The sequence below is a fragment of the Strix aluco genome, chromosome 7, assembly GCF_031877795.1.
Source record: "Strix aluco isolate bStrAlu1 chromosome 7, bStrAlu1.hap1, whole genome shotgun sequence".
Taxonomy (NCBI): Eukaryota; Metazoa; Chordata; class Aves; order Strigiformes; family Strigidae; genus Strix; species Strix aluco.
Genome location: NC_133937.1, coordinates 8584504 through 8611359, shown reverse-complemented (window position 1 = coordinate 8611359; position 26856 = coordinate 8584504). Strand labels below are relative to the sequence as shown.

General features: G+C 40.7%; 1 protein-coding gene across 31 annotated transcripts in view; it reads right to left on the bottom strand.

The window, feature by feature from the left end:
- ANK3 (ankyrin 3) overlaps positions 1 to 26856 on the bottom strand; it is a 379574-nt gene that overhangs the window by 9070 nt on the left and 343648 nt on the right. For 11 of the 31 annotated variants that reach the window (XM_074830355.1, XM_074830354.1, XM_074830350.1 and 8 more), the window contains 6 exons: positions 18101 to 25801; positions 17388 to 17462; positions 16396 to 16527; positions 15212 to 15355; positions 12190 to 12862; positions 9813 to 10191 (listed from right to left, as the gene is read on the bottom strand). In XM_074830355.1, the coding sequence (XP_074686456.1) occupies positions 9813 to 10191; positions 12190 to 12862; positions 15212 to 15355; positions 16396 to 16527; positions 17388 to 17462; positions 18101 to 25801 (9104 nt within the window). Of the gene's footprint in view, positions 1 to 5650; positions 5750 to 9812; positions 10192 to 12189; positions 12863 to 15211; positions 15356 to 16395; positions 16528 to 17387; positions 17463 to 18100; positions 25802 to 26856 lie in introns of all 31 variants that reach the window. The other 20 variants (XM_074830362.1, XM_074830369.1, XM_074830363.1 and 17 more) reach the window with 7 other exon arrangements.

The window sequence follows — 26856 nt, the reverse complement described above, 5'->3', positions numbered from 1 at the left end:
ACAAGTTAGTGAGAATTACTGTGTTCAGCTTTAAAATGAAATATGTATTGATGCATCGAAAGACATCTCTTGGAAGAAAATGCAGTTTTAAAGGTATGGTAAATCTTGTTTTTTAATTAGCTACATGCTCCTTTAAGCACAGTTTAAGGATAAATGCTGTAAATACTCAGCAGTCAGCACGCACGAAATCCAGCTTTCACAACTCTCTTGCTGGTGGGTAGTTAAACAAATTGCAGGAGGGCTCACAATTGGCAGGAGGCAGATCTGATTTACTGATGTTTCTAATCCTATGCAGTTATAAAGATGGATGTTTGCTAGGAAAAAAACCCCTTACCCACTGGCAGTTTTACTTGTCAGATCTCAAACCAGCTTTGGGTTAGAATGGCACATTAGATGACCTTGTCAACAAAAGCTGTTTTCAAACACAAAGCTGGTGCATCTGCGTCACAGCTAAAGAATAAAATTCTTTCTGCTGCATCATACTTATGTGGGCTTCATTTTACCCTTGACCAGTCAAAATCACTGTCACAATACCAAGAGCTTTAGAAAGGCAGGGAGACAACTTAATACCGCGATTACTGGAAGCTCGGTTATATCCCTGGGACTAAACCATACAAAGGCTGCAGTCTGCAAGCCTCAGCCCCAGAACATGCCAGGAAGCTTTGCAAAGCAGAGTGCTTTAATGTCACCCTGCTCGCTGGAGTGTAGTCCTGCCAAACCCAGCTGGTATCCTCTCTCTGCTGCTCTCCAGGGCAGGAGAAGCAAAGAGCAGCTTCCTCAAAGTCTTCCGCCAGCTCCACTGATTTTCTTAACAGTTATTTGCAGATCATGGGTGTTCCCAGGGACCTCCAGATAAATGGAGTTATACAGTCGGTGCTGCAGTATTGTGCCAAAGTTCACTGCAGATTTGTCAGAGCTCTGGTTTTCTTTCATGTTTGTTTTGTTACTTGAGGGATAATAGTCCCTTTTATTCCTCCTATACATCTAGTGTTGTTGTAACAGCGGAGAAAAAAGGTGCGGTTGGATGTCTCTTACCCACACAGATAAAAAGGAATTTAAAAGCAGACGGAAATAAGCAAGATAGAAAGATCCTAAACATTTAATTTCGCCAAAGACCAGAGGCAATGCTGCAACGGGAACAGGAGCTGTACAGACCGCTGACTCTTCTCTTACTGGCCTAAGCCACCATCAAGATATAATCCTTTCAGTCTTGAGATCACATTCTTGTAATGCATAAACAGCAGCTGCGCCTCGGTCTCCTTGGGGTCTCAAGCCTCTGTGGCAGTGGCAGTAGAAACAAACATCTTTCATTAAGGTCATTTTCATTAGCAAGTTCTGCCTACTCAGGGAGACCTTGTTAATCAGATGCCACAACTCTCCGCCTGCGCCTGTGCTGAGTCTGTACTTGCTTGTTTGCAGATGTATTGCTAAAGCCATAGTGGGGGGAAAAAAAACCCCAGCAAACCAACAGGCAAGCCAAGGAGACCTGAAAGGAAATGGTGCCGCAAATGGGGCAAAATATAGTCCAGTACTGGGAGTGAGGTCATTGGTCTGGTTGTCTGGTTGTCTAATTGCTTGTTGCATGGAGGACAACATGACGAACAGACATTATAACAGCACTTGTAGTCTGTGCTTTAGTTTACCTCTGTGTTGTCTTACTTTGGCTGGCAGCTCTGACCCTGCTGGTCCCTCCCAGCACTTACGGAGCAGCTCTCCCAGCCTGGCAGGGACTGCAGCAGAGATCTTGGCTGTGCCCAGCTGAATACACAAATGGAAATGCTTCCCACGTGCCTTACGTGGGGTGCAGGCCCTTAATTCTTCTCACCGACACGATGGCCACAGTTTCATTTTCCAGCAATAAGTTTCCTCTGAATAATAAGATCATGAAGGTTGCTGGGTCTAGTTTTGACTGACTGCTGCTCAGGCTTCCCATGCCATTCCTCCAGTGCAGGCTGAACCAAAACCTCCACAATCAGTAATGGGGGGTTTCATGGGCAAAATACATGGAGAGAGACAAATAAATCTTTAATAAAAATTGGCAAGAAATAACAAAAGTACAAGATACAAAATGACATCAGATTTGAATAACCCCTGCTTAGAAATCTGTTTTATTTTCCATTACAAAATTCTACCATAAACCTTTTGGCAAGAATCTTACTAAACAGTTTTTGCCAAAAATTTGTACCCATGAAAGATTTAACAACCTCTGAAAAAGCATAAAAAATTAGACACTGATTTCTGTCATGACTGAATAAAAGGAGCTTTGGATCAGGCTCTGAATGTGCACATTGTGGCAGCACTCTTATTTTTCCCTTGTGTGCTAATTGCTCACATTCCTGCGTTACCATAAAAACCCTTCTTTTGCAATGCCCAGTCCCATCAATCCGCCATGTGAACAGAAGAAGGGAAAGGAAGCAAAACCAAAAACATCTGCACTACCTTGAGGTTAGAATACGATCCTATTACATGTGGAAATGGGCATCAGTCCTTGCTTGTCTGGTTTTATGGGCTCAGCCCTCTGAAGTGCTAAATCCCATGGGAATGTGCTTGAGAGTGCTGAACACTTGACAGGACTCAGCTCTCGGACTGCTGGGAAAATACCTCCGGGGGAGAGAAAAGCCTTTCTCCATATTTGGGCCAGGACAGAGAACTAAGGTAGCAGTTAAACGGAAATAATAGTGTTAGCAATAATGCAGAATGGCACTGAAAGGAAAAACAAGTTGGGAAAGAAGAACAAAGGTAATGAAGCAATTCAGCCCTGACAGTAGCTGTGGAGGCACATAGCAAAGCCTTTTTTCCACAGGACTCAATTTATCCTCAAGGTTTTGGCGTCACCAAACTTTATCCCTGCAGGCTATGCGAGTACATCTCTTGCTTTCAATGCAGCACACAGGCGGTAATGAATATACGCTGCGGTAAAACAACACAGCTCCCCTGTGCAGCTCGGCACAGCGGAGGCTCCCAGCGCGCCCGCGTCCCCTCCCCGCTGCTGCTGTGGGCCCCGCCACACATTCATGAAGCCTGTGCCCAGGTTTTTCAGATGTTCAAAACAGTTTTTATTCCAGAGAATGCAAATTCAACAAAGATTTCTAGGGCTGGCTCCGAAGTAACCATAACATGAGACAGTATAGGATAAGTACTCCAGGCATGACTGCAGGAAAGCACTGGGGTGTTTCATCATCAGTGTGTGACAAGCTTGCTGCCTGGGGGACGGGAGAGCTGGAGGGAAAATGTCCCTGCCTCCCACTCTGCATCGTCCCTTAACAACTGTATGGCTAACCAGGAGTGTCAGAAAACACAGGAATAGAAGGAGAGCCCGATTCCCCTCTCACTACTGCTCCGTGCAAGTGAGCGATGCCTGCTCTGCTCAGTGCGAGCCCCCGAGAGGGGCACGGGAGCTGTGGGGTTGGGCACAGCACCCACTCGCCAGGCACTTGGGCCCTGCCAGGCAAGAGCCTGCTGCTCCCCACCGCTGCTCGGGGCCCTGAGACAGAAACAGAGAAGTTATTTTTAGTCTGCAGGCTGAGAGCGTTGCTCCGTGCCTCTGAGGGCTGTATCCTGAGACCTCTTCCCTGAACAAGTTGCTGTTCCTCAGCTTGTGCATGTTCTCGCAGGGATTTCAGTTTACCCAAACTGAATCTCTGCTCCCAGGAATGTGCAGAAATTGAAGTCCAGATCCCTACCAATGCTAAAGCTTGATTCTTCCATTTTATACCACCATTTCATGAACTTCACGTGATCAAAATATGCTTATTGAAATGGTTGTTTCCACTATCAAACTCTGTCTAAAAGGCCTGATGATTGCTGCCTTGAAAACTTTTCTTGTTCTAAGTTTGTCTTGAGATGCAGAGTGGGGGATAAAAAAGAAGCTATAAATCATCAGAAAATGACAGAAGTATCACATATATTTTCTAATCAAGAGACAGGTACAGCTCTAATCCAGTTCAGATCAGGCACGTTCCCAACAGAGCAGGTTCAGCCGCCTCCACTCACCGTGCACACCCTCCCGAATGCATCTGCACTAGCTGCAGATTACAGCACTATATACACTGCTTTACCACCACTCTGTTAAAGTTCAACCCCAAATTATAGCACCATATTTAAAAACAATTTTCTATGCCTTCCTCTAAACACACCAGATGTACTTGGACAGCAAGTGAAGGTTGCCTTTTTCATACTTTCTCTTTTCTACTCCGACATTTCCTGATTCCAAACCAGTGGATGCTAAAATGGTTTAGACATAAATTGGGTGGGGGACCAACTATGCAGCCTTCAAAACTTTCAGCACACGGATATTTTATGTCTTACCAGAAACGCTCTTACATCATTTGAGAGTCTGTAATTGCCCACAGGCCACCTGCCCCATTTGAAAACAGAAACCGCATTCCTATTTCTGACCAGTGATGTGTTATCTGCAGAGACAACTACTGATGAAGGGTTATACTCCAAACTGCCCAGGGCCTTTCATGGAAGGCAGCAGGTTCCACCTGTAAAGATGAGGTACCGGACCAAATATTCACTTCTGCTGAGCAAATTTTTGCAATTCCTGCCAAGCACGACTGGTATACTGAAGAAATTCAGGGTGAAGACCATCAGAAATGTCATCCCACCTTTTCCAAAAGTGTCTGTATCTTGGACAGATCAGTAGCTGTGCAGAGCAGCCTATCTGCCATCCACATTATACAAAAGCTGCAGTGCCTGTATGCATACTCTTCTTCACCAAGCATACAAATAACAGCGATACAGACATGCGCAATCAGAGTCACAAATCATTCCTATAGTAACAACAATCTTAGGCAAACTCAGCTAGTGTTGTAATAGCACTATGGTGGCTGGCTGTCTTTTTCATGGCTTGACCACAGTATTTTCTAATAAGAATCTAATAAAACCTGTAAATTACTGAGGGATTAACATAATGGTTTTTGATAGAGAATTTATTTTCTTATGCTATATGCTGCAGGCAAATAATGTCATACTATAGGACCATACAAGAAAAAATATGAGGGCAAATGCAATTATTTATATGACTATGCCATTGTTATCAGTATATAAAATATATTGTGCTGTAACTAAAGGCTATCTGTAAATAAATATACTAAATGAAGCCTACTGAAGACAATGCAAAGACTCTTATTAACTTTGGCGGGTTTTAAATCAGGACCACCTGCTGTTTTGAGGTTTTCCAGAACACATTAATCACTCAGGACCACAAGTTTCAACCAGAGTACATGGCTCATACTCTCCTATACCCCACTCATATACATTCCTGCAATTTTTTATCTTGTAATTTAGAATTTTTTTAAGAAAACAGAAAAAAAGAAAAAATTGTCACCCATATCTGTCAGCAATTCATTTTGCTCTGCATCAGTCCAACACACTGCATCCAGCTGTAGTCTTTAAGATGCCATGCAAGAGTGTGGCAGTGAAGGACACAACATGCCATGCAGCACAGCTGTTTTCCAGCAGAAGACAACCATAAACCTCTGGGTTAAGCAAGGAAAGGCCACCTAGCACTTGGTTACAAATACATACTGGCAATGGAAAGCACACTACCAGAGGGACTCCAGTATGCCAAAACTGACATTCTGACACAGCAGTCCAAACCCACATCCATGCCAACATCACCTCAGGAACACAAGTCACAAAATACCTTCAGAATCAACCGCCGTCGATAAACTCTTGTAGTAATTCTCTGCTCTTCATCTGAACTTGAATCACTCTCAATCTCACTGTCACTGTCACTACATTCCTAATAAATGCAGTTTTAGTACATTTGAACAGCACATTTGCAAGACAGAACATGCTGATCAGGACTAGGAGAAGAAAACAGAGGTTATCACGGACAGTGTTTTTCCTGTCTCTGTTATGTACATAATGACTCGCAGTTTTCCTCTTAATGTGTATGCTGGGAGGAGGCCTTTTTGCTCCTTGATGTGCTGTAGCTTGATAAGTATACCAGGTATGGAATATCTCAGCAGCTCTTAAGTCTTTGAAAATGGTATTTGGAATGCATCTGACCCACAGAATTTCTAAATCATCACAGAATCATAGCATGGTTTGGGTTGGGAGGGACCTTAAAGATCATCTAGTCCAACTCCCCTGCCATGGGCAGGGACACCTTCCACTAGACCAGGTTGCTCAAAGTCCCGTCCAACCTGGCCTTGAACACTGCCAGGGAGGGGGCAGCCACAGCCTCTCTGGCCAACCTGTACCAGAGCCTCACCACTCTCACAGCAAAGAATTTCTTCCTTCTACCTCATCTAAATTGACCCTCTTTCGGTTTAAAACCATTACCCCTCAATCCTATCCCTACCCCCCCTGATAAAGAGTCCCTCCCCATCTTTCCTGTAGCCCCTTTAAGTACTGGAAGGCCGCTATAAGGTCTCCCCAGAGCCTTCTCTTCTCCAGGCTGAACAACCCCAACTCTCTCAGCCTGAGTAGTTGTTAAAAATTTTGTGTACAAAAAAATCCTTGTCATAACTCCTTGCTTTTTTCTCCTCAAAAATTAATGTTTCAAACAAATTGTATGGATTCACAAGATATGGGAAGTGAATTCCCTCAGGAAGAAAGGAGACAGTCACACAGAAAGATTCAGTGGAGCACCTCCACAAAGAAGATTACAAACAAGCATTTTGAAGAACTTCTCCATGTAAATAGCTTTCCTGCTCGATATTTATCTGCTTTTAAGTAGCAAAACTGTAGTGTGAAGTACCATCATTCTTCATTTTTTAAGAAGGGAACTGGTAGACCTCAGCTCAGGGCAAGAGGGAACAGCCTGACGCTGGTTTCAGCCTGGTGCCAGGAGGTACCACAGTTGCACGCAGGCATCTGCGCCGTCCTGGCACAGCCCCAGTGTTTCCCCTCTGAAACCCAGGGAGCTCCTCGGCTTTGGGGCTCCATATGCACACGCCTGGTGGAGGGCTTCATACCTATGTGTAACAGACACAGAGCAGAGGCCCTTCCTACACAATGTTTGACTGAACCATCCTTTTTCTGAACAGAGAAATTTGAAAATTTTCTCTCTAATTGCTCATTGACAGCCAAAAACTGATTTTTAAAGTCATGAATAGTAGATGTTGCTAACTGCATTTCTGTTTCTCTTTCTGAATCTGGCCAAGACATCCCAAACAAGAAGCATTTCTCAGAAATTATGTGTAAAATAAGAGTAGGCATAGGTGGGTGGAGTAGAAAAAGGACTATATAACAAAAAGCATTTAGGGCAGGATGACAGTATTCATCTGCGTGTAAAGTCTGCTGCTGTCCCCTGACACTAGCAAAATATATATACAAAAAAATTATAATCCAACCTTATCCTGAAGAAGTAACAAGAAGCAGGAGAAGATTCCCAGAGGACATGAAGGTTTTGGGGGAAGAGTTATTTTTAATAAACAGCTTCAAGTGGTTTCTTCATGATGGAATTTTGACACTGGGAGTCACCTTGACCACGCAGGGGACATCACCCTCTTTCCAATAACTGTGCTGTGCTCCTCTCATTTAAAAAGATCACCAGAATCAGATGCTTGAGCATTTATAGAGAATTATATGGTCTACAGTGTCACTGCACTGCTTTTGTAAACTTTTGGGCATTTACGTGGACTTGGGATGAGGCCAACAATTTGCTTCATCTATGTCACCAGGCAGCAGCCCAGTATCAATCATCTGAGTTTATCTCTTGTTGCAAACTGTGTGCCAAAACACTGATGCAGCCCTCACCCTGCAGGTGGATGAGTATTGCTTCTTAGCTCTTCCCCAGTGGGTCATAGAAAAAATCTCTTACTTTGGGAAGTAATTTTGTTTTGTTTGCCCTTTCTTTCCACAGAAACAAATCTGTTTCTTCCACACTTTTCTCTTTAAGGAGAATTTTTGAGGAATGCCTTGCAGAAAGACTGCAGTTGAAATTCTCTTTCTGTTTGCATGACAGCACATGAAGTGTCTCACCATGAATTGGACTGTGTAAGTAATTAAACTATTGACTTCAAATTAGATTAGAAGATATTCTTGAAGAAATATCGACAAGATATTAGAAGCCATTGTCATTCTAACAAACACTAGTTTGTTACCCATTCAGGCTTTGTGAGGGATCCATGTTTAGAAATGACATTATTTTCTGATACCAGTTTATTCAAAGATCATGTCTATAAAAAGACTTGTTATTTAGAAGATAAGATTATCACCCTTTACCAATAAAGCAAAAGTAGTGCAAAAAGCACACAAAAGAAAAGCGTGGGCTTATTCTTCCCAATCCAGATGGGATATCCAAAAGTGAAGAGCACACAGAAGTGGATGACAGCTTATCTTCTCACTGATGGAAATCCAGAGGAGGGAAGTGCAGCACTGTTGCACACCCTCGGCATGTTACAGTGTGCATCTACGCTTATCCCTGCACTTAAACTGAGCATAGTATCATCAGCCTGAGGTCTGCCCCAAAGCCTACCAACACTAAAGGAACTCTGCCATTTGCTTTTACCTGCCTTTGCAGAAGGCTCTACTTACATTTTTAAAGTATTCCAGTAATTAGTGAACATTAGGAAAGATCACTGCTTCAACTGTGTCACGAACTAATAACAAGATAATAACAATCATATGCTGCATACTGCTGAGACTGATTATGTTACCATCTAATAAAAGAACTCTTGTTGTATAATCGAAAGAATAGTTTAAAATGAACTAATTTAAACCTGAATGATTTATTGCAGCCCACCACAGCCAACATTTTTATTGTGCTACAATTAAAAAAAAAAGCTAGATCATGTAGAAGCAATTCTACTGAAATACTTTGTTGCCAGAAGTTATAATCTCCTCCTGTATTATGCCCAGGAAAAGACAATCTCAGCAGAGAGAGGAATGTAGAAGAAACTGCAGTTCCCTTTTTCAGTCTGGTTCCCTGCCAGCCCTGTGGTCTATTCTGTGGCAACCCTCCCACTGCTGGGGTGCGAGGTGCATGCAGCTAAGGGGCTATAAGCCCTTCTTTGAATCAACTTTACTTTTAAGGTTCTGGGAAATAAATATAAGCAACTGAGAAAGCTATTAAAATCTTCATTGTCAGAAAACAACTTATAACTGAAGTTCTGCAGTTAAGGATGTGCAAGCCGGGCAAGGTAGAAATGAAGGGGAGCCCTTCCACAGTATTTTAAGAAGAAAGAACCACCATCTGGAAAAGTGCTTTACACATTTGGAAATCTTTTGATGCTGGATGTGCTTTGGAGTTGGGATGAACGAGGTCATGAAACAAAAAACATAAGGAGAAGATTAAATATCACCCAAAATGTATTTTTCTGCAAATTAACAGAGTAAAAAAATGCAGGGGGTGTTGGGGACAAGGAGCAGGATAGTGGCCAAAGAGTCCCTGTATCTCTTTGCTCACTTCAATGTCACAAAAAGAGTGGAAACCAGTGGCATTACCTTACTGGAACCAGATGGAGAACAGCTGAGCTGTTTGGCACTGTTTGCACAGGTGGTATGTCAGGGCAGGAAAGGGGCCTGTTCCCCAGCGATGTGGGATGGCAGTCCCTGAAGCTGCTCTAACCTCTTCCAGGGCTCGGGGCCAGCCAGGCAGAGGATTATGCAGCCCTGCTTGGCTCCTCTGCCTGCCCCAACTCTACCACATTCTATTCACACCGCAGAATATAAATTTCCACCAACTTTCATTTTTCTTAATTTAGCAATAAATAGAAAAGGCAAAAAGAAGGATTAAAAAAACCCAACCAATCCTGTCACAAACAACATTACAAGTCTTACAAAAAATTACGTCAAGCAACATGTCAAGCAATAGGGACTCCTCACGCAGTTAATTATTACAGGACGTACTGTACCTTCTGTTCAGACATTACTGCTCCCTCCTCCTCTTGAATGCTCGTTCTTGGCTTGCCATCCTCAGAAGTACTCCAGCTCATCTTCTTCACACTGACAGGCACAGATGTTTTGTTGCCTTCTGTTGTTGGCTTGCTAGTCTCTTCCAAAGATTTCTGATATGCAGTTGATGATAACGTTTGCTCATCAGTACCAGCTGAAATCTGGGGCTTTGTTTTCAGGGCTTCTTTATCACTCTGTTTTCCCACATCATTTAAAGATTCCTGGATGTAAGATTTAGTTTTTGACTCTGCTGTGGACTCAGATAGGCTTCCATTTGTTTCTGGCTTCCCTGTTTCTCCCTTGACATATGAGGTAAGAGAATCCCTACATTGGTCCGAACTACAAGAAAAAGAGAAAAAGAATAGACAGCTGTTCAGTGCTTAAATCACACACAGAAGGGCAAAGCAGTGAGTGTCTTACTGAGCCTCCATTCTTAGCGCATACGTTTCAGAAAGAGAAAAAAAGAAGTTTTAAATTCAGCTTGCAAACACCGATTTATTTAACAGCCTTCTTGTCTTCTGCATCATAGTATCTTTTCAGAAGCAATGAGAATATGGAACACTGGAAACAAGGCCAAATGTTTTACATTAATCCCCTTCCACTTGGCTGGGGGGAAGGAAAAAGAGAAAGAAAAATACACAAAATCTACCATTTCCCTTATATAATCATGAGGTAAATCCCCGAGGCACTAATTCTTTAACCCCCTCTCTAACCAATAAGGTGATGAAAGTATCTGTTACCGTGCAATTACCAGTAATGACCAAATAGTTTATGTTAGTTTTCCCCCCAAACTACAATATCTGTACTCCAGATAAGTCATGCATTTTAAAAAATATTCGTATCTGAAAATAAATCTTTAGACAGTGCAGAGTTTCAATAATACACAAAGCCAAAGGCAAGGAAGGTTACTAACAAGATAGAAAGCTGACCAAAATTTTGCCTCAGATTACCTATGGACAGGTTTAACCTGGCACTTCTGATGCATGCTTTTCTTCACTTTTGTATTTTTGCTTGCTTTCAGATAAGCACTACGACTGTCCACGTTAAAATACTATAGCTATTCGCTGGCAAAACTCTATAAAAGACAGCAAATTGAATTCATCTGGTTAGAAATGGCTATGTTATTGTCTTAAGGAAGCCCTTTTACTTCTATAAGGGATCTATTTATTTAACACAATATAAAATGCAGAGTAACAATGCTTGCTTAACAACAGGAATTGCATCAGTCAAGTGCTTTACAGTCCTGAAAGACAATCAGTTTGCTGAAATCAATGGCCGAATTCCCACTGGATTCAATAAGAGATTATCTGATGCTACCTAGAACCTTAAAACATCCTGAGTCAAAGCTGCAAAGGATGTAAACTGCTGACAGACAAATGATCGCTCTGCAGATAATCATTCTGCTGATTTACAGTTCATGCAGACCTGGCTCCTTCCATTAGGAATCATGGGAACCATGTTGAAAACAAAGGCAGGCAGGAGCTCTTCACCCAGTGGGTACCAGTAAGGCTAAACATGGCAACACATAATGTGAATGTTGAAAGCTTAAGTATGTTCAAGGGGAGGCTGCAAAAGCTCATGCAAAAGAAATGCATTGAGGATACATATGTGGAAAGCGTCCATCTCAGCAGGTCAGTATGCTAAAAGTCAAGCTTGGGAAAGTACTGGAGGAAAACAGCGTATATGTCCACTTTACTCCCTCCCTGAGCATCCTCTGCAGTCACTGCTGGGAGACAATATATGGGACTAGATGGATTTGGTATCACCATTCTTACCTTCTCATGACTTGTAACTCATCTCTTTAAAAGTCTAGTAAATCAGCATGAGATAACATGCTTGAAGTGTTATAAAAACAGTAATAATTTTAAAATCAGCTTATGGAAAAAGTAACAGTTATGTGAAGGGATGCAATGAAAAGGATGACTGATAAAAAGGTACTCAAGAAATAAGAGTTATATAGTATCCAGATTTCAGATAACGTATGTTTTACAGTTCTTGATTCCAGTTACATCTATACATCACTTAGATTAATTAGAAATTGAAATACACAAGATACAGAACAGGAAAAGTAATATTATCCACTAAACAGAATATAAAGTACTTCTGAAATACCTATATTAAGAATGAAACCTGATAAATATACATTTTTAAAGGCAAATATGCCTGAGGCCAAATCAAGTCAACTATTACTTATTCTTTTAAATATGTGTATATATATGCATATATACATATTCTCATAGAATAGTAGAACAGCAGCCTCAGCACTGCTCCTGGAGGTAAAAGCAGCATGGGAAGGCTTGCTTACACACACACACACTCTTATACAAAGGTGCTCACCTATCATCCAAGCGATCTAGCAGGCTAGCACCTATTCTGCGTCCCGACGTCAGTGGCTCGGTGACACTTGACGAGTCAGGCTGCCAACCTGTAATTGAAGACATTTCGTGTTCTGCTTGTTGAACACCTTGAAGAATTGACCATACTCTTTCTTCCGTCATCTCCTCAAACTCAGCTCCTTCTTCCAGATGAATGTCCTCAAACAGAGATTTAAGCTTTTCTTCTGTCATCTCCTCATCAGTACCAGACTTTTCTCTCTCAGGCTGTTCAGTCCTTACTCCTTTTTTACTAGTCTCTTCACTCTGCCTTTGTTTAGCATCTTTTGATATCCCACCATAACTACCAAGATACCGCGGAAAATCCTTAAGGTCCACTTCCTCCAACTGGCTCTTGCCTATGGAAATATCTTTAGGTGTTCCTTCTCTAGGCACTGAGAAATCGAGTTTGCTGTCGTCCAGTGAAGTGTCTTCTTCAGTCACCACTGGCGGTGCTGCTGCTGTACCATCTACGTGTCCCTGGGAGGTCACTAACACGTCACTCAGTCTACTGGGAGTTCTAAGGGGTGACTCTAGGCTAGAGGTGTCGCTAAAGAAATCGTCCTGATGGAAAGGGGTGGGTGGCACGAAGCGCAACCCAGTGGGAGTTTCCAGTTCCACTTGAATGGTGGGATAACCTAAGGAAGACAGCACATTTGGACTGACTGCGATGAAGCATGGAGCAACAAATAAGCAAATGTCAAATGATTCATGAATTACATAAAGTATGAAATGTATGAGGTGGTGCAGGTGTATAAGAACAAATGCAGTTCTGTTAGATTTCTTTACTTTGTCCTAAATAGACAGAACAAAAAATGAGTACTGCCAGTCAATAGTACAGTAAAGCCAGTACTTCTGACTATTTCGTAAATAGTCTGTAAAGATTTCAGCAATTGCCTTTGCAGCTATTTTCAAGCTATAGCAGATTGTCTTATGAGCATGCAATAAATCAAATGTGGACAAGGGTGGTTGTCCCTTTACATCCAATACAATCTCTTGCAGCCATATTGCATAAATCTTTCTTTCCCAGTTTTAATTTTTTTAAAAATTTGGAAGTTTAATAAATAGATTTTAAAGACAGAAGTAGATCATAACACAGGACAACCACTTTTTTGTCAGTAGGTATTATTTCTAAAATAGGTCCACATTTTTAATTTACTTTTATATAAAAATACACAATACCAGTAATATAAAGTTACTAATATATATCTCCAATTGAACCATAAAACCACAAGAATGAAATAGTTAAAGAATGAGGAACAGAAATGGATCCAAATGAGGATACTAAAGAATACTAGTTCTAAACACACAGCAGGATAAAAAAAAACTAAAAAAGGAAGTTAACAAAGGGATAAGAGAACACAAACACAGCAAGGGAGAGCTATATGAATATTTCAGGTACAGTAAAGTTATACAGGTGAGAGGACTGTGGTGAGTAAGGAGATCTTGGTGATCTTGGAGAGTGAGATGATCTTGGTGACATAGGTACAATCAGATACACTGATCAAATAAAGAGAGAAGAAAGAAAAATTGATGAAAACATGGGAAAATCATACAAAAGGATTAAACTGAATATACACATAAAAATGACAACAAAATCTGAAGTTCGCATTCCAGCAAATAATAGGTTAGGTAACCTACGAAAGGAAAAAAAAAACCATGCTGTGGGGTTAACTTGACATTGTGCTGCCTGCAAAAGGAGGTGCATAAACAGGGTTTGGTTTTTTGTTTCCTGAAGCAGCTGAGAGAAAGGCAAAGGCGGTCTGGTCTTGGTGAGGAAAGGAAGCTTGAGGAAGGTTCAGAGAAGAGGAGAGACACAAAGCAACTGCAGAGAAGCGTATTTTTTCATAAAAACATTGATGCTACTATTAAAAGGTGCAAGCAACATTTCAAGAGCAACTTTCTTAAAATGTCAACAGAAAATTATTTCTGTAATGCAATGATTCAATGACCAGCAATGCTGCTCAGTAATGGAGGTACACTGAGCTTATACGCTCTAAAGAAAAAAATATCCTACTAAAATACAGAGAAAGCCCAATACATACTTGAACAAATTTCAAAAACCAAAGGAAATGTTACTTACAAAAGAAAAATCTTATTTAAGGAGCTACTTATAATACATGCGACCAAAATCAAAGTAAAGATTGTAGCAACCCAGTACCTGTTAACTAACATTTAAAAGAAGAAAAAACAACATTTAGTATCTTCAACATACTGATAAATAGTAAGCATACGTATGGCAATTCTGATTTACAAGCAGAACTTCACTTAATTCTTTTAATCTGGCTCAAAATTAAGCTGCACAATTCTGTTCTCAGTTGGCACAGCTTCCATTACACAAAATTACCCGTTTTTATTATTACACAATTTTACCCATTAGTAGTCTGGAAAAGATATTCTCTCATGCACTAATAAAATTTTTATCTTTCTACTGCCATTGTAGAAAAGGTCCAAATGAAAATAATAAAGTAATGGATGTTCACTTGTCTCAAAGAGGCTTGGTAGTAGACTGCACATTAATTTACTCTATGCAATTACTAAGCACTTTTTCTCCCCCTTGGTCTTCCCTCTATTTTTTCTTCAAAGAATTCTTACTGTTACTTATCTAGACAGGAAGCCAAAGGATATATATATTTCCAAGTAACTTGGAAAGCTTGCAATACTAAGTACATTAAAAATATACATGGGCAAACCTCAAAGCACAACTATTACAGGAGAAAAACATTCAGATCTTGTCAACTGACACTGAGGCTGGTGGGAACAAGCTTACTCAGGCATACGTTTGTGGGACCCTGGGCTTATTCTTTGAGATATTAATGTGCAACCTACGTATCATACGGTGAGCGTAAAGGAGAGGAAACCCCCTTCATATTAAAAACAATTATTTCTGTAGAACTTACTGTCTTTTTCTAAAAGTCTAGTTTATACAACATTATTGTATTATTGGACATGTCGCTGAACTAAATATGACCATAGAATTCCATTACCATCAATGGGATCATGAAAAACGTTATTTTCATCTGCAAAACTTCTGGTGCCTGAAATATTTCCATAATCAAATATTGGTCCTTCCAACAGGGTTACGATATCTATTCGATTAATTTTTGTCAATACAGAAGTTAAGGCATCAGCTGAAAAACAAATAAGACACGTCAGAAAAAAGTTCAGCATTGCAGAACCGTGTAATCGTCTTTCTCAGTTACATTCACATTGCATTAATTATAAATTGCTGGTATATGTTTCTGTCCCAGTGCTTTTGGTTCTAGCAAACCCCATCATTTGTCTAAGTAGTCATTCTGCTGCCTACTTATTCAAGATACACATCTATTAAGAGTCTTCCCTCCCCCCCAAGTATACTTATATTACAACATAAAAGGCACAAAGAATAAGGTCAGAGAGTTCTTAAAGAACATATTTACTTACTCCTGAAACAAAATATCCTTTTACTGGAGCATAAAAGGAGTGTAAAAATCCTTTTACCATTCTGTTTCAAGGAACAACAGAATAGGTAGCCATGTAGGTAATAACGCTGTAAGGCTACTCATGCAATACCTTGTGAAATCTCATTTACAGTAATCTTGTTGCTAGAACAGTAACACTGGAAATTACTTTTACAGTGAAAGAGATCAAAGTAGACTCAAATACTGTGTAGGAGTGTGTGGATTAGAGAATGGTAACGAACACCATTGACCTAACACAAAAATCAAACCCTCTCTTTCAATTTGAGCAAATCAAGTGGAATGCACACATAAAACCCACAGAGTCAGCACAGAACCGCTGTCTCCACCACTCCTCACAGAAGGAGGTTTAGTCTTTTCTTATGACCTGCAATACTGCAAGACTACTTAACTTTTCCGGGCAGCCTATTTCTGTATTTCATGTTCCTTGTTATTGGAAAGTTTTCCCTAATATTTTCTTTACCGGAATTTAAGTTCATTACTTGTACCATTAATTATGGATGTGGAGAACAAATTATTTCCTTCTGCATATATACTGAATAAATATGACACATTTCTGACTTCTGGTAAAAACATAACTGGCACTTTTTTTTTCCCATCAGTGGTTTGCAAAAGACATTCATGGTGTTTTCTTCAATTTAACCTATTTAGATCAGGCAACAGATGAAATGGGCTATAACTTATAAACACCAAAAGTAACTACTTGAACTTACTTGTAGCATTTTTACCATCTCTGGTAACCCATTTTTTTAATAACATGAAGCTTTGAGCAATAAGAGAATTTGGGTTTTCTACTCGGATTTGATTTATTTCATCCACAGAAAAATTCAGTTCTCTTGCCAGTTCTGTAAAGACAAAAAAAAAAGGCAAGCAAGAAAATAAAACAACAACAGAAACACCAAACAGAGCTCAAATCCCTCAATCATCTTGTCAGGATTAAAAATATTATCTTTCTTAGATCACACAGATGTCAACATAACTACTTGACACAAAGTTTACAGATAATGATGAACATGGCATTATATACTCATACTTTAATTTCCTAAGACAGACATAATTTTGAATTTCAGTCATCACCGTGAGCTATTATCGTATTTATACTCACTAAGCCACTTAAACATGGTGAAAAAAAACCTCCGTGGAGACTACCTTATCACTGCTAATTTATAAAATCTGTTTCTCCTGGTGACTGTTACTCCTTTGTGAGCTCGCCGTGCAGCTCAGCGCTGGTGCTGTCGTCACTGACGCCCAGGGAGAGCTGGCTGCTGCAGCCTGGGAAGGGTCAGCTCTGCACATCCACGTATGGAGGCACGGCGGGAATACACTTCAGCAACCCCACACAGGGCATCAACTTGCTGGGGCACTGCTGGGCTCCCTGCAACCTCCAGGGCTCTGGGGAAACTGCTGTCCAGATCCAGAGGCAGACCTGAGCCCGAGTAGATAGATACTCAACTCCGTGGTGAACGTCTTGAGAAGAGAGCCATTTTAGCTGTTTTCCCTATGAGTTTCTGTTTGATTTATTGCAAGATCATGGGATAATTTCCTATTAGGCATCTTTGCCCAGCAATGTGTTGCATGTTATGGGAGGCTGGGCTCCCTGTGAAATCGCGAGAGCCTGATGCGGCCTTGCTGCCGCTTTTGGCAAAAGACTACCTGAAAATGTAACAGTGAAGACTAATTTCAATATTAAAACAGAAAAGCTTACCTGTCCAGCTAAGTCCTAGGTGATCGGCTACAATTGCCATCCTTATATCTGTCCGTTCACATGGACTCTGTGGACCTGTGATTTACAATTTCTCGATTAAAAAGGTTTTGCACAGAAAACCACAATACCGGACAATAGTTTATTATAAATAATAGCTTTAATTGTACTAAGTTACTGGTGCTTATATTGTTTACTAGAATGGTTGTGTGTTCTAATAACCTATAAAGCAAATTTTTTTCACAGCTTTTAGATTTTCACCTGTGTAAAGCCAAATGTCAAACTACATGATGTCGTGTAATGAAACCAAACATGCTGACAATCTAGCTGTTAGACTCTACACAAGTTGTTCAATTACTGGTGGAAACCACCAAGACCAGATTATCATCTATTTTCTCTACTTTGACAGAATAAATTTGCTGTCACAAAAGAAATCTTTCAATTTCTGAGTTACATCAAATTTTGAGTTACACGAATGTCTTTGGCATGCTTCACTACCTTTCTACAGTACAGGATTTGTTTGAAGGAAGAAAGAAGAGTATAAGACAGCACATACAGATGACAATGACAGAATGAAAACTACAGTTAAGTCACTCCACAGGCAATCACAACAGTTCATGCACTAGGATCAACAAGTTGAAAGTTTTACAAACTAGGCTTGATCTCCACGAGGTGAGCCATGAGAGCTCCAGAAACCTGACTGCCTTCATTCTCACCAGTCCTCTTACTCCTCCTCCTCTCACTGTCGGCCTTTTCAATCTTTGATTTTATAGATGCTGCCTCTGTTCTCATGTCTCTAGTAGACTTCGATGTAATGGAAGGCTGGTAAACTTGAGTAGCTTCTGATATGGATGTGTTCCTTGATGTACTGTCTTCTTCATCATCAGAGACCTCTGACTGCATCTTTTTCTCTTCATCAGATAGACGATCCACAAGCTTTAATGTCTCACCACTAATTCCCTTAAAATATTCAATAGAATGTTTACATACCTCCCTAAGCTGAGTTTTCCTCACTTTAACTGTTGTCATGGTGACGGAGGTAGATCTTACCTTTACTGGTAATTTAGAAGGAAGCTGTTTTGTTTTTTCTTTCTCTACCTGCTCTTGTTTTGGCAGGGCTGGAGTTCTTCTAGCTAGATTATTCCTATGTGTATTTTTTACAGGAATCCTAGACCTTGCTTCTAGACAGGGAGAAGAATTATTTTGTTTTGCTTTGTCAGGCTTATTAGCCCCTCTCACTTTACTCCCTGTATTGCTTTGGAGTTTATTTTGTGAAAAGACTTCTTTTACTGAGCTGGCCTTTACAGGAAGCTTTGATTTTCCTCTAGCCCCTACCAACTCTGTTGACTTTTGCTGCTCTCCGTGTGGTTTTTGCTTATCTCTTACTCTGTGTCCTTGTGTTGTCCCTGTACCTTTTCCTGAAGTGCTTTTCGCTTGATTAGCTTTCTGGAGGGAACATTTCGGTTCCAAATGTTCTTTTAGCACTACATTACAGGTAATATCATCTGTAGGGACAGCAGATGAATCCAAATTGTTGTTGTTATTAAAATTATCTTTTGGAAACTCAGTGTTTTCTGTTTGCCTACAGCTTGTCTGGCTAGAAGCTGAACTCGCAATCACTGCTACAGTTTCATTTTCTAAGCCCTGACCACTTGGCATCACAGCTTCTATCTTATCTGTCACTTCGCCAGGGCCATCTTTCTTCAGAGTCATGGTGGAAGCAGAAATTCCCATTTTAATTGGTGTGCGCAATTTGGGATCAACTTTAGAAGCGTTTACCGCTGCCGATGATTTTTCCAGTGAGTTACTACCAAGTGTTTGTTCCATGCAATCTCCACTGGCCTGGATGATGGGCTTATGTTCAACTGCTGTTGTTTCTATTGGTCTCTCTAGGTTTGTTTCTACAGTGTTGTCCCCTGCCTGTGGCTGTGTGATGGCAGTGACTGTACTTTTATCCCCTTCCCCCTTGTCCCCTGACTTCCCTTCAGAAGTATGCTCACCAATCTGAAAAAATTGGAGTCTTTCTTCAACAAAATCCCTCTTGCTCATGTCAATTGCACCACTGCGAGTCATCTCAAACATCTTCCCTTCATGAAATGGGAAGGGGTTGGGCTCGCTAGTTGGCGTACTTTCATCTGTTGGAGTTCTGGCTGGAGTTGTATCAGGTGTTGTAGCTTGAGATCTGTCTTCCACTGCCAGACCAAATGGCTTAGCCTCATCATCCCTTGATTTAGTCTCAAACACTTCATCGTCACCTCGGTTATTGGACCATGGATCAAAATCCAGACTCTTGGTGGCCACCGTTTTGAAAGGTGTTGCAAATTCTTCATCTACTTTGTAACTGAAATACGTATCAGGAAATACAGTCCTGTCAGGGTGTCTGCCTTCCAAAGTGAAAAACTGTGCCCCTGACTTCTGCTCGCTCTTATCTCCGGCTTTTTCAGAAGCTGGACCCTTGGAAGGTGCCTTGTCTTCTTCAGGGCCTACCTTGCCTTCCTCCTCAATTACTTCAAGCTTACTCTGGCTAAAGCAGCGATCTGTCTGCTTTAGAATGCCTTCCGTAGTCCATACGTCCTTTTTGGTTTCAACTGCCGGACCTGCAAGTTTAGAATCACTCTCAGTTAAACCATCATCTTCATCTTGCAAATCATAACCGTCAAGAGAGTCAATCTCTGTCGCATCGGTATCATGGGAGAATTCTGCAGTGGTTGCTATGGAACACTCTGTGACAGACTGGTCATTGTTACTCCCATTTTGCACTACATCATTCTGGGGTGACTCAAGCCCAATGTCAAATTCATTAGGTTTCCCAGAAGTGGGATGTCCTAACTCTTTCTGTTTCTCAATCTTTTCAGGGGCTCTGGGTTTTGAGGTTTCTTTCTGGTCATCTTCCAGTTCTTTCAGTTTGAACGTATACTTTTTAAGTGGAATAGGTTGATAGAGAGATTCATCATCACTGGAGTCACTAACATCTGCTCCCGGTGGCACAGGAGATGGCGGCTGTACTCTTATGACAGGTTCAGCCAGTTGGCATTTGTCATGTTCATCTTGCAAGTTCACTTCTGTCATCTCCATCTCACTCTCAGTGGAATAATGAGGCTTCTTTTCTGACTCGCCTTGATCTGCATCCAGTGGTGGAGGAGGAGGGAATTCAATGTAGGCAACTCTGTTACCTTTGGGTCTTTTGTTAGAGTCCTTATTTATATGATTAAGTAATGCTTTGTCAATTTGTGGTTCCTCAACCTCTGCCTGTTTTACAGATGTTGACTTAGCCTCTGCTTCCTCCTCTGATTCCTCAGATACCTCAGGTATAGGACTGGGCTTGCCTGGAATATAAGCTATTAGTGAGTCAGGTGTTTTAGACGTAAACTCGTAACTCACTTCCTCTGAACTCGGTGTTTCTGGTGTTAAAGGGCTTTTACCAGAGCTATCTATAAAGGACACTTGTTCTAGTGTGTCATCTTCTGGACTACCTTGTGGAGAAGGAGGTTGTTTTTGCTGTCTAGCTGTATAAAATGTCCCCCTTGTCTCTTGTACTGTCTTACTCTCCTGACTGACAATTTTTTTAATATTTCCTTGTTGCACCTCTTTCTCATATTGCTTTCCTACTTGAACAAAACTGACATAAACAGGTAAGGTCTTAATTTCTTTTACTCCCTCAGTGCTTACTAGTGGTGCAACTTTATCCAAGTAATCACTGGCACCAGGGTCAACTAACTCGCTTGAAGGAAATTCCTTTCCTGGACTACATTCTAAGGAATCTGGTGATTTGCTAGGGGATATCTCCATTTCCTCAACAGGAGGACTTAGACCTATCGAGCTCTGCTGCTTGGTAACTTTTCTGATTTCTGAATGCTTTATTTTTTCATCTTCCACATAATCAATCTGCCTCTCAACTTTCTCCTTAATCACAGCCGATTGGGATACTTTAGCTGAAAGTTCATAGACACCATCAAGCGTGGTTCTCTTCTCCTCAACAATTCTGACTGGAATATGGGACACAGCAATTTCTTCTTTCCTTTTGGATATTTTATCAGCCACTTCACCATTACGTTCCCCCTCCCTGACAACAAATTCTCTGTATAAAACCCTTTTTGAGGGAGATTTTACAGTCAGTTCCTTCACTTCTTCTGAATGAATTCCATTTGCTGCCAGTTTGTGCTCTGTCACAGTGATAAATTCACTTTTTTTGTCAGTTTTAGCTTCAGCATGATCAACATGGTTTTCTTTTACTGTATCTGGAACCAGCACATGCGAAAGTTTTTCTTTTTGTGTTTTATGATTAGAAGTTCCAGGACTTTCCCATGTCCTATAGATCTTTTTGTCCCAGTGTCCCTTCGTTGTTGAGTCTGAGCCATGCACCAGGTCTTTTGCCTGTGGTTCTGAAAAGTATTCTGGCACGCCTTTACTCATCTCAGTTCTTTGGTTTTGTGTGTCTGAAGCACGAAAGTCTTCAATAGCTTTCCCTTTACCTGGAACCAAATCTTCCTGTATTTTCACCTCTTTCTGTAAAGCTGTGCTCCCATCAATGACCTCTACTTGCTTTGCATGTTTCTCTCTGGAATAAAACTGATACACTGGTAACTTACTTTCTTGTAATTTCTTTACTGGAATTTTGGACTGACCATCCAGCTTTTTTTCTTCTTGAGTTATGTCCTTACTCCTTGGACTTATACTCTGTTCAAATTTTAGCCTAATGGAACTGAGTTTTGATTGCTTCAGCTGAAATCCAGTCTGTGAAACCTCAGGTATTCCAGTCTGCTGAGCACTTCCTTTGTGTTCCATAGTTTGTTTAGAGTCCTCTGCAGGTTGCACAAATATCCTTTTTTCAGGACTGCTGGGCAAACTAGATGTTTTTCTTTCATCCACCTTGGGAAAGCATTTCCCATCATGTGCATACTGCTTCACCTTACTCCATTCGTCACCGGACGATGGCAATTCAGAGAGCAGAACTTTCTCAGGGCTGCTGCTGGCAGAGCTCTGGCTAGAATGTATTTCTTTGCCATTTTTTTTATGCTGCTTTTTCTCCGGAGACTGTAGCTCATCATTCAACTTCTCTGTTTTATCCCGAAAAAACTGTGATACTTCAGTCAGTTTTTCTTCTGCCTCTTTAACAGTCCTGTCCACCCTGTCTTCATATATCAACTTTTCTCTACCTCTGTCTAATCTGTCCTCAGTAAAGCGCATCCACATCGCATGTTTTGGACTACTAACATCTCCAGTGTAGTGTAACACTGTCACTTTATCATAATGATCATCTTTAGACATTTTACCTACACCATTTTCAGACACATCTTTATAGATTTTGGAGAGAATCTCTTTTTTGGGGGCAGTAGCTACTTTTTCTCTGCATCGCTTATCAGACCCCTGTAACTCTGCACTAAGGGGTAGAGCATGGTCAGTAACTGACTCCTCAGTATCAGAATGAGACACATCTAGCTTTTCTGAAAGAAGCATTTTCTCAGCAAACCTGTAAGACTCCCCTCTTAGTTCTGACAACTCATCATCATGGTATTCTATTGAGTGCTGACTCAAAAGCTTCAGTGTTTTGTAAGAGTCATCAGACATGAGTTGAGCAGAACTAGGGCGACTGTCTTCTTCCTGGGACACGGGAGTGTTAACTCTAGAGGATTCCAGATAAGAAGGAAGTGACTCTTCGGCTGTGAGCTCCTCTTCTTCTTGCTGACCTTGTTCGTCTGAACAAGGAAAAGCATCATGTTTTTCCAACTCTTTTAAGTTAATATCTCCCCGAGGTAAGTCTTTCTGATATACATACATTTCTTTTTCTGGATGCTTTTTTGTTTCTCTAATAATGACTTCAGTAGGCTCAGCCTGATTACCTTTTTCAATATGGACCTCTATTATTCGCTCCAGTTTGGGTTTCATTTTGCTGTCCTTCTCTGCCTGTTGTGGTGAAGTTTCAGAAGACTTGCTAACATCGGATGTTACTGATGATTTATGTTCAAACAGACCTGCCAGCTCTTTGGAAGGGTCACGTCCAGACTGAAAGGCTTTCATTATGTCATGAACAGACATTGTTTCCTCAATTCTTTCAGACGTGCTTTCAGTGCATGGAGGTTTATGATAAACCATCCTAGTTGTTGTAGTGATATGAGTTTCTTCTTTTACTCGGACACCTTTACTAAGGACACACTTATGGTCATCTTCCTCGCTGCTGCTGGCTTTCATTTGAAAAGCTTTAACCTTCTCTTTAATAGATCCAGCAGGTTTTTGCTCCAGCTCCATAAACGTAGGGGTAGGTTTTGAGGCCGGTAGCTCCTCTGCTTTCTGCTCTGGAATTTCTTCGGACGATGGTTCGTAGCTGCGGATAACATGAACTACTTCAGTTCTTGTTTCTGTAATGACAGGAGGGATGGGTACATCATGGAAAAGTGGTTTTGGCCCTGTGCTTTCAGCGCTTTGTGGGGCAGAAGGTGTCTTTTCACTCCTCGTTTCAAAGCCACTGTCAGATAAGGGACTTTTATCTTGATCGTGTTGAGAAAAGTCATCTGGAGACTCTAAAATAGTATCTGTTCCAAAAAAGGAATCTGCAATTTTACATAACTCCTTTTCTGATGTTGAAGGCCTCATGGAGGCTGGAGGCATTTTAAGTTTATGTTCCTGCAAAGCAATAGCTGGTTTTAAAATGCGTTTTTGTCTCTCTTCACCTTCTTTTTTCCCCTCTTCAAACTTGTACTTTATGTTTGTTAATGAACTGCTACCGATATCATTTGCTAAGTAATCAATAACTTTTGACAAGCTATAATCCTTTTCCGACATGGTTTTAGTTTTAATTTGGACCTTCTCTGGAACAGATATAGGAGGGCTTGTCAAAGCTTGCTGTCTTGCTTCATCAATCTCCTCTGTACTGAACTCTACCCAGTCATCCTCAGACAGGTGTCCTTGATCACTTTTGGATACTTTAGCCGACCCTTTACTTTCTAAACACACATCTTTTTTCAGAATCTCACTAACTTTTACTAAGTCCTCTTTTACTTTCTCAACAATTTTAAAGGGCTCTTCATCATCAATTCTACCCTCTTTTGGTATCTCAGGTTGGAACGGTTTGTCCTCTGCGACATCTGTCTGCAATATTGCAGTCATTCTTATTAGATCCTCTTTCATTTCAGCAACATCTTTCAGTATCTCCTGACTGGAGGATAAAGAAGATGGTGTGGACAATTTGAGAGCAGAGGGTGCTAGAAACAAGGATGATTTTATTGGAGATGAAGTTCGATTAAAGGGAGGCTGTGTGCGTGCCTCTGTAGTCAATGTTTTAATAGGTGACAGTAACGCAGCAGCTGATTTTGTAAGTGAAGACGACTCTGGGAGCTTCTTTAATGCTGGTTCAGACAAAACATTGACTACAGAATATACTGGCACTGTTATTGTTGATGAAGTTACTGATGAGGTAGTTGCAGATATTGACCCAAGGGCTGTGTACAAAGCACCTGCAGGAGGAGTTCTCATTGACTGGAAAGCTGATGGTGCTGAAGACACAAATGACCTGAGTGGAGAAAATGACATTGTTGTAGCTGTTGAAAACACTCTCTCAGCCGTGTCAGCAACTGCGTTAGCAGCACAGCTTGCAGAATGTGCAGCTGCAGCGATCTTGTCTTGAAAAGCAGCTGCAGCTTTGGATCCATTTATTAAGTTGGCAGAAGATGGGTATTTCAGAGGTGACACAGATCCATTAAGCAATGGTACCTCTGTGTGCCCAGCTACATGTTTTGCTGGTGACGAGAGAGACGAGGCCATCATGACTTTAGAGGATGAAACAGCATCAACTGCTGACTTAGCAGGTGACACCACTGACTTTAGAGGGGACGATAAAAGTGAAGATGCTGATGTGATGACGGATTTAAGTGGCAAACTTGAAGAGTACATGTTAATGTTGGATTTGGGAGATGCTGGAGGCGTCATGGTTATGGATGATCTCTCCAAGAGAGATCCTGCTGTAGTCACCGGAGATGTCCGAGAGGGGAATGTGGTAGTGGATGCCAGCCCTTTTAGACTAGCAGCTTCTGTGACTGCGGGAGCTCTGACGAAAGAGCCTGAAGTAACCTGTATGTTGTATGGAGGCTGTGATACCACAGTTTTTATTGGTGAAGAGATTGTCCGAAATGATCTAATCGGAGATGCTACATCACTAACAGATTTAACTGAAGATGTGGTAGAAGCTCCTAACGTGGATTTGATTGGAGAAGCAGAAGAAACAGACCATATTGATTTTAATGGGGAAGCTGTAGGAGTGTTAGAGGAAGAGCTTGATAAGGAAGTGAAGCCTGATTTGGTTTGCCCAGGCACTGTAATTGGAGCTGTTGTCCATGATTGATATGGCCGTGTTGGAAAGAATGGCTTGTATGAGTAAGTAGCAGGTAGGGATCTTGTTGCTCCTGCACTCCGTTCAACTGTTTCTTAAATTGTTAAATTAAAATCAAACATAAAAATCAACAAAAATGATTGAAAAACAGAGAGACCAGAGAAGAAAATTGGTCAGTAAACGTTGTAATATTACAAAAAGCAAGTACAATTGTTTGCATGAATTAGGATGAAGGAGGCAAAAGAAGATTTAAAAAAGGAAAGAAAATAATAGGAATGAGCCATATGCTGGTGACTGGTCCAAACTAAAAAGCAACATGAAATGAAAGACTGAAAGCACATAGCAACCAAATCTGCAAACAATGAAGAACAGAAAACACAAAGAAGGAATCCAAAAGGTAAAAATAAAGCCACATCAAAATGTCTTCTCTTACTTCCTATTGACTTTCTGATGTGCCACTTCTGCAATATTCGTAACAGTTCTATTTTGCCTGTTTAGGTATGTCTCTGCTTTGCGCAACTATTAGAATTATCCTTTTAATAATTTCTGTTGTTCTGTTCAGATATTGAACCTATACAAACTTGTGTAAAATGATGTTATATAGCTAAAATCTTTTTTTAAACCACTCAGAACTATTTCATGCAGAACCCAAAATTCCTTTAAGTGACAGGCAACTGATGTGCAAACTGTGAAGCAACTGGAATAAATTCAAATCTATATCTCCCATGCACAATTCGGATATGCTTCACACTCACAAAGCCAATAAGAGCAAGAGCTTTTCTGAGTCAATATTTTAAAAAAAATAATAAAAATAAAGAAAGAAAAGGAACTTTTGCATTTGTTTCTCATGCGATATTCCTTTTGTTTGGTAAAAACTAAATTAAAACTTTACATGAAATGATTTTAAGAAGCATATGTCATACATGAAATATGGAAAGTATGATATATGATAAACGTGAGCAAGCAAAGCAACTGAATCAGTTTTTATTCATGCATGATATATCATGTCAAAACGAGCACACAGATTAATACATTTTGTATGCTGTATTAAGCACAAATATGTAAACCTTACAAAATCATTTCACAAGAGACCATTAAAAGAAGAGTACACTTTTTCTACATGATGTAGTGTCTTGGTACCTTTTGAGG